The sequence below is a fragment of the Chrysochloris asiatica genome, unplaced genomic scaffold (assembly GCF_000296735.1).
Source record: "Chrysochloris asiatica unplaced genomic scaffold, ChrAsi1.0 scaffold00367, whole genome shotgun sequence".
NCBI lineage: Eukaryota > Metazoa > Chordata > Mammalia > Afrosoricida > Chrysochloridae > Chrysochloris > Chrysochloris asiatica.
In genome coordinates this window covers 1,177,645-1,189,428 of record NW_006408885.1, presented here as the reverse complement: position 1 = coordinate 1,189,428, position 11,784 = coordinate 1,177,645, and the positions used below count along the sequence as shown (strand labels likewise).

The following is an 11,784-nucleotide window of genomic DNA, read 5'->3' as shown; positions in this document are numbered from 1 at the left end:
AAAAAAAAAAGCTAAAGAGGATAGAGAGAAATACTGTTAACTGATGATGTATGGAGGGGATTATAATCAATGTAATGAAATAAGTCATATGAATGGTTGAATGTGAAGCTAATGATCTGCCCTGTAAACTTTCACTTAATTCACAATAAAAAAAAAAAAAAAAAAAAACCCAGAATGAAATGATTACAGAATTTTCCCATTAACTTTTTTGAAACCCCCCATAGAATGCCACGGGAGGGACAGTTGGTGTTAGAAATGGTAGAGGGGTGGAGGGTGGAGTCATGCATGTCTGACTTTCACATCATAGCCTTGAGTGGCTGATGCTGGTGATCTTGACTTTCTCGCTTTCCCCTTAAGTTAGAAGTCAGACACCATCGTCACACCATTTTTACACATCCAACGAGATATTCAAATTATTGCCTTTCAGACTTAGACAGATGAATAACTACCCAAAGTCATAGAACTAGCACATGACCAAATCAAGATACAAGCCTGAATCAGTGCCAGTATTTGTTCCCTCTACATTCTTCTGCAAGGCCTCAAGGGAAAAGGAGCCAGTCCTATCTCAGCTGTGAGGCCAGCTCTATGTGAGTGTGTTTGTTCCATGCTGACAGGAAGTCTCCAGCAGCCACCAACAGTGAATCTAGCCAACTACAGTTCAAATCCTGAGGGCTCACTGTTGTCATCTCTCTAAAGGTATGCATGCACACACACATATAGAAGGGCCAGTCAATCAACTGTTTTACCTTAGTTTATTTTTTCATTAATTTTTCAGAATATTATTAACCAACACCCTATCCCCTTTGGGTGTTTCTTCATCTTCAAACTAGGAACAGTACGACCTATACTACAGGGCTGTCATGAGACTCAAATAAGATAAAATATATAAGGACACACCATCAAGACACCCAAGGGAGGATATTCAGTGAGGAGAGAGCAGATGGCTAGGGATAAATGAGACAAGCTTGGTCTTACCTCCTGAGCAGATCTTCCTTTGCCCCTGAAGGTTGTTGCTTCTCACCATTCTCTGAGCTTAGTGGTTTGGATTCTGCAAAGACAAGAGAGAAACGGCCTGTTAACAGCACCAAAGGACCAGCAGCAGCATGGCTGCAATCACCCAAGAGAAGGAGTTCAACACAGAATGCACTCTTGATCTAACCCATGTGGAGTTTGATGTGCCTATCATTCACACCCTGTCCTCACAGGGTCTCTCTGCTACCAGGACTTCCTATTGTGTGGCTAGCAGCAGGCAGCACTTTTCCAAATCTCTCCCTTCTCACTGTGCAACTATTTGGAGTCTAGGCCATTGAAACACAGGACAGGAAAGGTTAGGGGAAGTCAGCGCTAAGCTTCAAAGAGATAGCCTCATGGGTGATTTTGCATAGGGGTGGGGAAAGGCTCCTTAAATCCTCTTCCCCTTACTAGCCCATTTCACTGATTTATATTCCTAAATGAGGCAAACTCCCCATTTTACACCTAATTCTACTTTACCCTATATCACCTCTAGTGTAATTGAACTCTAAGTTGTTACAGTAGGTCTACCTTTACTAGAGCTGTGCATGGCATAAGACAGGAGATTTCCTGTCTGATCTATTACCATGTCCTAGCTCGAAACACAAGATCAGATTCCCAGTAAGCATTCAAGAAATGCTGAATGAATAGGATCAGAAAGGAGCTGCTCACATTTCTCAAAAATGCTGAAAGAACAAGAGTCACCTTGACTCTTATAATCGGGCTTCAAACCAGTTCATTCTGGTTCAACCCTTGCTGAGAATCTGCATGTCCACCCCAGATATACTGAATTCGAATCTACATTTTAACACAATCACCAAGTGCTAAGAATCACCTAGAGAGCCTATAGATTCCGATTAACTGTCTGTGGTAGACATACTGAGACATGGTGGCACTACAGGATAAGCACTGGACTGGGAAATGGAAGGACTAGAAGCAAAGATGAATAATGGCAAAGATGTGGTGAAACCCATGTGAAAATATTCACTACAAGTTAACAAGTACAAGTAAGCCCATGCTTATATTACTGGGTACTCCATCCCTGTGAGAGATTAAAAGTTTGAAAAGAGACTTTGATTCTGTAGGAAGGTACCTTGGAGTTGAGAGAGAGATGAATGGCAGCCAGATTGAGAAGCAGAATCTCTGAAGTCGTGTAACAGAGTAAGGGACAAAAGTCTGGCCAACATGTGGAACACAGGGTATCAGTCATGAGACGAAACACCAAGGACAACTGATGACAATGGCACCTTCTCACCATCCCGCCTCCCACCCCTCCCTGGCCCAGCTGGTCTAGGAGAGACATGACATTTCTATCAAGTCCCCCTCCCCCAATAGCCTTGAAGTCTCTGCTCTTTGTCAGATATTTGCAAAGACTTATGTTTTTGTTGTTCTTGTTTTCTCATCATTCCATTGTGATACTGAAAAAAACTAAGAAGCTTCATGAAAAAATAAAGTGCTTATGTTGTTAGATTTTTTTAAAAAGTCTGGCCAAAATCACAAAAAGGGTGCCGCTTTCCTCACTCCAAACAGTATCTGAAAGCCACACTTCCTCAGAGAGTGGGTATTACAAAGGAGCTACTCACATCTCTCAAAAATAAACTGGAGCTTTGCTTGTTTAAATTATTATATATTCCTGAGTGTTTTTGTGTACACTCCCCTCAAAAAAAAAAAAAAAAAAAAAAAAACAGAGGGAATAGAAGCAAATACTGTTGAATGATGAGATTGTAATCGTTATGAAACAATGGTGCAAAACCAATGTTCTCCCATGTAAACTATCACTCAATTCACAATAAAAACTTTAAAAATAAATAAACTGGAGCTACATTAGTAGTTATATATTCTGACCAAGTATGTGGTTTTCATTCCTTTCACCAAATCACTGCAATCCATAATACCTTTCTCAGGGGCTTTGGCTTTGCCTTCTGGAGGACCAAATGCAGAAGATGAAGTTGTACTAGGCAGAGGGGTTGGCTGCTCCACTTTTGAAGTCTCACTGGAATCCTTCATACGATTAACCACGTGATCAGACAGCTATGGGAAAAAGGGACAATCAGAACCTCTGGGATATATGACTCTCCTTTCCTCACACCCAAGTGTCCTGGTGGCAGAGTGGGTTAAGCATTGTGCTGCTAACTGCAAGGTTGATGGTTAAAACTCACCAGCCACTCTAAAGGAGAAAGAGGCTGTCTGCTCTCACATTTCTAGTCTCAGAAACCCTAAAGAGCAGGTCTACTCATCCTACAGGGCTTAGTCAAAATCAACTTGTTGCTACTAGGTTTGTTTTGTTGTTTTTAACTCACAACCAAGACTTACTGAACTCATTGCTTCCTCAAAACCAACTCCAATACTACCATTCTACTCAAAGATCTCTCACGGTAGCCCAAAGCCTCCCAGATAAATGCCACACTCCTGTCTGAAATTCTAGATTTACCACAATATGTCTCCTGCTAGCTTTTCAGCTTCAGCTCCTACTTCCATTCTCCATACTCAGTAGACTCCGAGTTCTCACTTTTCTCATCTCCTCTAAATCCCCATATGTGGGTCCCTCTGCTGAGAACCACCACCTGTGCCCACTCCATGCCACCTCAACGTTGCTTCACTTGCCCCAATGCTACCCTTCCTTGAAACGTCTCTCAGTGCACACTCTGCCATGAAACCTTTGCTGTGAGTATCCAAGAATTATATCTCCCCTTTGCTGAAACCCTCATTATTACATGTGTTTGGGGGAAGGACTATACCTCTAACAAGCTTCATCCTGATGGTTTGGGAAAACCTTGAGGGCTAGAATTGCACCTTACTCATCTCTATGCCCACTAATTAGTGCCACACATATAGTAGGTAATCAAAATATTGCTTGACTCATTTAACCTTAGTTTCCCCAAAAAATACTGAAATAACCAACACTTTTCAGTTCTGACCCACAGTGACCCTGTATAGGGTTTCCGAGGAGTGACCGGCAAGCTTGAACCACCGACGTTGCAATTCAAACGAACTTTGCAGTCCAGCACATAAACCCCTAGCACCACACCAGGACTCCTTTTATAGGAAGTGATATAGGTATTAGGGTGTCATACAAAAATTTACTGAAATGGAATAGCAAGTTAGGGATAAATCCAGAATAAAAATCCTTCAGTGTTCAATTCAGTAAATATTTATTAAGTGTCTAATATGTGCAAGGCATCAAGCATGGCTTAAAGGGAGAGATTAAAAATGCCGTTAAGACAGCATGATCTGACCTTTAGGTGGACTCCTAAGCCCCATCCAGAACCTTCTGAGGTGGGACATTCCCACTGGAAAAGACAAGCAGACCAGCCTGTAGCAGCTAGAGGAACAGAAGACACTTCTTGAAAGAAAGACCAACAGGAAAAATCAAAAACAAAAATGGTAGTGATTGGCTACTACAAGAACAAGCAAGTTGTTTGCCAGGGAGCTGTCAAGCCAAGAATCATGTCCCTTCAGGCACGTAAGCTTTCTGACGACCACATTGGTCCACTGGTGAGTGGAAGTGGGGAAAAGACAGCAATGAAAATATGGGCTGAGTTTGATCTCACTCCATAGACTCCTGTCAACCAGGAGATGAGAGAGTGAAGAGGAAGGGCTGGTTGGTCCAAAGTGTGGTGAGACCTGGGAACTCCTGAGCCCATGAACAAGGACATAGCCATGGAAAGCTAGACATGAAAGTGAAGCATCCAGCTGATATGAAGTGAGAGGAGATGAACAAGAACGCCCAAACTTGCAGATAGTACCCATTTGACCTAGCCTCAATAGCTTGATGATCAGAACGAGACTAGAGGCAGATAAAAAAATTTTGATAAAGGAAACAAGTGTAAATAGCTACAATTTGATGAACTTGACCTATACTTATGGATGTAATAGCTCAAAATACCAACTGCGAGGTAAGGAGTCTTCACATCAAGTATCAATCCTATACCCTCTGTATACTGGGTAGATATGGATGGGCAACTTAGACATTGGCTACCTAAATTGGGGGCTGGAGAGCAATAAAGGCATGAAGTGACTGGCTTACAAGTTTTCAAGAGGGAGTTATTTCAGAGTATGAGGGGGAAGGTAGAATCCCCAGTGAATAGTTTTCATCTTGTCTACATGGGTCTAGTGAAAGGAGATTGGTATAAGATTCTTATGATTCAATAGTGAGTAACTGTTATCATGACTAATTGCAACTGTCACAACTGTAAAGTACAAGTTTTGTAACACAAAGGCAGAAGTAGTTAATCTTACAGTCCAGGAACAGAGGACTCTAGGACCATCAAGGTAGAAGAGCTACATACCACAATGTGGGGTCCGATCCAGAAAAGCAGCAATACCAGAGATGGAGGCAGAGATGAGGACATGGAAAGATAGAGCTGCTGAGGACTCCAGACGTATGGAATGAGAAATGCTATGTGCTGGTGGCCAGGAGGCAAGCTTGCAGAATGTGCCCTTTAGTTGTTTAAATGATTATATATTCCTAAGTGTTTTTGTGTACATTCAAACAAAAAACAAAACAGAGGGAATAGAAGCAAATACTATTTAAAGATGATGCACAGAGGGGATTGTAATCATTGCAATGAAACAAAATACGATAGGATGAGTGTAAAACCGATGTTCTCCCATGTAAACTATGACTCAATTCACAATAAAAACTTAAAAAAAAAAAAAAAAGACAACACGATGGGCAATTACATTTCTAGACATCTAGCCAAGAAAAATACTCCCATATATATACAGACGCATGCAAGAATGCTCAACATTGTTGGAAATGGGGGGGGAAGGAAATAACAGACCTTCAACAATATGGAACTGGTGGTGCCATGGGTTAATGCGCTGAAAAGCAGGTCAGTTTGAGCTGCAGGTTGGAGGTTCAGGTACACCAACTGCTCCTCAGAAACCCTATACAGGGTCACTATTGAGTCGGAATTGACTCAATGACACTTAACAACAACAAAGAAATGATGGTATATACAGTCTATGAAATATTATGCAGCCATTAAGAATGAGGTAAGATAAATAGACAAGGATAAACTGACAAGAGTGTATGGGATACACTACCTATTTTAAAGTCACAGAATGCTTATTTCAAGTCCGAAAAAGATATATGCAATTATAAAGATGCTGAACATACCAATACAAATATGTTGCTGTTGTTAAGTGCCATCAAGTTGGTTCTGACCCATAACAACCCTGTATATGGTTTCCAAGGTACGGCTGGTGAGAATACAAATACAGCTGAACAAAAACATATGACATATACATTCACAAATCTGAATGTGCATTTTAATTTGTACATAAGGCACACATCCTTTCTGATATAACTAGTTGTTCCAAGATGAAAATCTACAAGCTATATACCACAATGTTTACAATAATTATCCCCTAAAAGTAGGAGCAGAGATGTCGTAAAGACTTTCACTGTTGTTGTGTGCTTAAATAATATATTGCACTTTCAGTGAAGGTTTACACAGCTTCCCATTCATCGATGTCTGGACACGTTGTTCAGTGACACTGGTTACATTCCTCACAGTGCATGAACATTCTCATTATTTCTATTCTGGTGGCTCCATTTACATGAATCTAGTTTCCCAGTCCCTTGAGGGATTCATGTAAATGGAACCACCAGAACAGAAATAATGAGAATGTTCATGCATTATGAGGCATGTAACCAGTGTCACTCAACAACTTGTGCAGACATTGTTGAATGGGAAGCTAAACTGGAGTCCTGGTGTGGCACTGAAGGATAAGCACTGGACTGCTAACGGCAAAGTTGGTGGCTCAAACTCACTCTTTGGAAACCCTATGCAGGATTACTATGAGTCGGAACCAACTCAACAGCACACAACAACATATATACATACCTCTGTTTTAAAATAATTTTTGACACTTTGGTCTCATATAGGTGATTTTTGAAAGGAGTAGTGTACTTAAGTATTCCTAGTGTGGATGAGGACTGGAATGCAAACCGCAAGGATGGCACTTCAAGCCCATCAGCTGCTCTTCAGAAACTCTATGCAGAATCACTCTGAGTTAGAGCCAACTCGACAGCACCCGACAATATACTTACAGATGACAGTATTTTGTGAGCTGAATTATTATTTAGCTACAAGGTAACCTCAGGGTTAGTTTCAGTTCAAGTTTGAAGAGTATCTCAGGGCAACAATCACAGGGTATTCACTACTTTAAATCAGTCCATCAGATTTGGGTTATTTGGTTATTTTGGGTTTGGTTTCTTTTGTTTTGTTTTTCTAGCCATTTGAGATTCAGTTCCACATTTTTCTCCCATTCTCTCAAAGTTCAACTATTGTGGCCTAATTAAGACAGTCAGTGGTGGTAGCAGAGCACCATTTAATTCTTCTGGTCTCAGGGTAGATGAGGTCAGGGTTCATATATTTATCCTAAAGACTAGAGTCTTTGGTTTCCTTATTTTTCTTTTACTGCAGACTGACAGAGAGCAATAGTTGTATCTGAGATGGCCAGTCTCAATTTTTTAAAACTCCAGACACTACTCACCAAACTAGTCTGTAGAACTTAACTCTATGAACTAGATTATGTCAATTAACCAAGATTTATCATGAGACCATGGTCCTAATCCTTCAACCCAGAGATCCAAAGTGGCTGGTTAGATCTAAGTATCAGTAACTGTGTCCTCCATGTGCTTTATTGCATATAAATATATGTGCATAGTCACACAAATGCATATACATATGAGGGGGATTTCAAAAAGCTTGTGGAAAATCCCATTATCTTTCTATTCCATTTTCCACAAATTTTTTGAAGTCCCCTCATGTATACATACCTATACGTACATATTTAGAAGTCCTGGTGTTGTCCTGTAGGATCAGCACTGGACTGCTAACTGTAAGGTTGATGGTTCAAGTTTGCCAGCTGCTCCAGAGACTTTAGATCCAGAGAGGGAGAGGGGCTGTGTGCTGATGACTGGGGTGCAGGCTTGTAGTGTAAACGCTTTGGTTGGTTGATGATGCATGGAGGGGATTGTAACCATGGCAATGAAACAATATACGATAGAATGAATGTAAAACTAATGCTCTCCCATGTAAACTATCACATAATTCACAATAAAACATTAAAAAAAAAAAAAAAAAAAGTATGCCAGCTACTCCTCAGAAACACAGCCATTACCAGCAGGCTAGATAAGTATGAACCGACTAAGTGCAACTTAACAAATCAAAATATAACGTATGCCTACATAGCATAGTGGTTACAAATCGGACTGTGAACCACAAGGTCAGCAGTTCAAAACTACCAGCTGTTCCATAGAAGAAATATGAGGCTTTCTGCTCCCATAAAGATTTACAGCCTTGAAAACCCTGTACAGGGTCGCTATGAGTAGGAATCAATTCCACAGCACATAACCACCATGCACATTTTGGAGGGTAGTTTTTGCTGTTATTTCAAAATTATACATACCGTAGCAATTACCAACAAGTTCCTTCTTCTGATGTAACATCATTTTTATAGTGACATAATTTACCTTTGTAAAACTGTGTGCACTTCACTTTTAATTTGACGTTACCTTTCCCATTACCAAAAATAACAGGCGTTCTGTTAACCACTAATGAACGTTAGTTTCTATGTACTTGTTCATGTCAGCTCATGTGTGACTGACTCATGTATGACTCAACATAATGTCCTCCGGGTTCATCCATATTCCAAGATGTTCTAGGAGCTCATTTTTCTTTGTCATGTATCATTGAGTAGTATTCCATCGCACTTATGTACCACATTTTACTTATTCATTTACCCATGAATGATGGGCACTTAAGTTCTTTCCATCTTTCTGCTATTGTGTATAGTGCTGTGATGAACATACACATTCATGCCTGGTGTCAGTTCTGTTAGATCCCTGGAGTATACACCAAGGAGTAGAATGGCTAGGTCATATGGCAGCACTACCTGTTTGCCAAAAGCCTGAACTATTTGCAGCATTCTCACTAACAAGGGATGAGGGCTTCAATTTCTCCACATCCCACCTAACACTTGTTATACTTTTCTTCTTTTTTTAATTGTGGCCATCCTCAAAACCCCAAATCCACTGTAATAGAGTAAAATGATACCTTGTTGTGGTTTTCATTTGCATTCCTTTGCTGGTTAATGACACCGAGCATCTTTTCATGTGTCTTTTGGCCATCTGAATATCTTCTTTGGTGAAGTGTTTGTTCATGTCCTTTACCCAATTTTTGGCTGGGTGGTTTCTCTTTCTGTTCTCAAGTTATAGACATTTTCTATACATATATTTTAAATGCTCAATCCTTATCAGTTATATCGTAACTAGGGATTTCCCCCAGTATGTAATTTGTCCCTTTACTCTTTTTATATTATATTATAGTGTATATAAAAAGGAGCTCTGGTAGTGTGTGGTTACGAATTGGGCTGCAAACCGCAAGATCAGCAGTTCGAAACTACCAGCTGTTCCACAGAAGAAAGATGAGGCTTTCTGCTCCCGTAAAGATTAACAGCCTCGGAAACCCTGTGCAGGGTCGCTATGAGTCGGAACCGACTCCACGGCACATAACAACAACAACACAAACAATCATTATGGTGTCCTGGTGTGGCGCTGTGGGTTAATGCACCAGACTGGAAAATTATTTGAACTACAAGGTTGGTGGTTCAAGCACACCAGCTGCTCCTTGGAAACCCTAAACAGGGTCGCTATGGGTTGGAATCGACTTGACGGCACTTAACAATAACAACATTTTAAATCATGCTTCAGGTGAAGTTTACAAATCAAATTAAGTTCACGTTTGACAACTTTTATGCAAACTTCTCTGTGACCTTGGTTCAACTCTCAGGTGTCAGCATCCCTCGTTTCCATTCTATTTATCCTCGTGCCATTGATCTAGTGGCCCTTTCCTCCTTGCCTTTTCATCTTTGCTTTTGGGTCAGTGTTAACTGTCTGGTCTCATACAGTTGATCATTTAAGGCAGCACATTACCCACAAGTGATATCGTTTTTTGGAAGCCAATCTACTATCTGGATGACAGATGACTGTGGTGAAGGTTTGTGTCAACTTGGCTGGGGCAGGATTCTCAGTGGTTTGGTAATAATGCAACGATGTAATGTAACAGTTACATAAGGATCCCATGATGTGATCTGATGTGATAAATCAGTAAGACGATTAAGGGTGAAATACAACACCCTAATCCCATCATAGCCCTGATGTGATGTAAGAAGAGTTTACTTCAGCTGTGGCCTGCATCAGCTTTTACATACAAGAGGTAAAAGGAGAAAGAAGTGAGCAGAGATCAGAGGGACCTAACACCAACAAGAAAGAGCCGGGAGTGGAGTATGTACATTAGACCTGGGGTCTCTGCACTGTGTAGTTCCTAGACTCAGGGAAAGATTGATGCCAAGACACACAGAGCTCTCCAAAGAATGCTAAAGACACAAGGTCCTTTGCCCAGAGCTGACAGAGACAGAAAGCTTTTCCCTAGAGTCAGTACGCTGAATTGAAACGAGCCTCAACTGTGAGGAGCTCTGGCAGCGTAGTGGTTATGAATTGGGCTGCTAACCTCAAGGTCAGCAGTTCGAAACTACAAGCTGTTCTGCAGGAGAAAGATGAGGCTATCTGCTCCCATAAAGATTTACAGCCTGGAAAACCCTGTACAGGGTCGATATGAGCCGGAACCGACTTCGTAACACATAGCCACCACCATCACCTCGACTGTGAGAGAATACATTTATGCTTGTTAAAGCCATCCACTTACGGTATTTCTGCTATAGCAGCACCAGATAACTGAGACAGTGAGAAACCTTAAAGCGGTGTCTCAAGGAGTTTCTCTAGTTCGGAGGGCTGGCTTGTTTTTTCTGGAGTTGTTGTCAAGTACTGTCAAGTTGGTTCTGACTCATAGCAATGCTGTATAGGGTTTCCAAGGAGCAGCTAATAGGTTTGAACTACCAATCATGTAGTTAGCAGTCCAAGTAGGGTAACTACAGTGCCACACCAGGAGTCCCTGGCCTTTTTTAGGAATTTGCAATTGTTCTACATCTTTCTGCAGTTCTATCCAGGACCTTCTATTTTGTCCCTAGACACTGTTGGTTGTTGTTATGTGCTGTCAAGTTGGTTTTGATCCAGAGTGACCCTGATAAGGTTTACGAGGAGCGTCTGTGAGCTTGAACTGCCAACTTTGCGGTTTAATCTGACTTTGCAATCCAGCGCATTAACCCACAGTGCCACACCAGGCTAATACCATCTTCTGGTCTCAGGTTAGAGGAGGTCAGGATTCATGGTGGCTATTAGTTCTGCAGAGTTCTGGTGTGGCACTGTGGGTTAATGAACTAGACTGCAAAGTCGGTTTGAAATGAAAGGTCGGCAGTTCAAATTCACCAGCTGCTCCTCGGAAACACTATTCAGGATTGCTGTGGGTCGAAACCAACTTGACGGCACTTAATAGCAACTAGTTCTGCAAACTAGTTTGTTCCTTGAGTTTTTGGTTTCTTCATTCTCCTTTTCTCCAAATAGAGGTAATAGTTGCCTTAAATAATTGTTCGCAGCTTTTAAGATCCCAGACACTACTCAAAAAATTAGGGTGTAGAATGCTATCTTTATGTCAACTGACTGAGTTGGTCTGCAGATTTTCAACACTGCAAACCACTCTCATGAGTTATTTGGATATGTCTAGGAGGTCGCCGTAAAAGTGCCTGTATGTGCTTTATTATATATAAGGATGTGTATGCAGCTCTGGTAGCGTAGTGGTTACGAATCGGGCTGCGAACCTTAAGGTCAGCGGTTCGAAACTACCAGCCGCTCCGCGGGAGAAA

At 41.2% G+C, this 11,784-nt stretch overlaps 1 protein-coding gene across 1 annotated transcript in view; it reads right to left on the bottom strand.

Moving 5' to 3' along the window:
- Positions 1–11,784, bottom strand: part of CHCHD6 (coiled-coil-helix-coiled-coil-helix domain containing 6) — a 517,542-nt gene that overhangs the window by 433,102 nt on the left and 72,656 nt on the right. Inside the window, exons 2-3 of the mRNA XM_006876231.1 lie at positions 2,907–3,042; positions 976–1,048 (exon numbers count right to left, since the gene is read on the bottom strand). Coding sequence (XP_006876293.1) covers positions 976–1,048; positions 2,907–3,042 — 209 coding nt within the window. The remainder of the gene's footprint in view (positions 1–975; positions 1,049–2,906; positions 3,043–11,784) is intronic.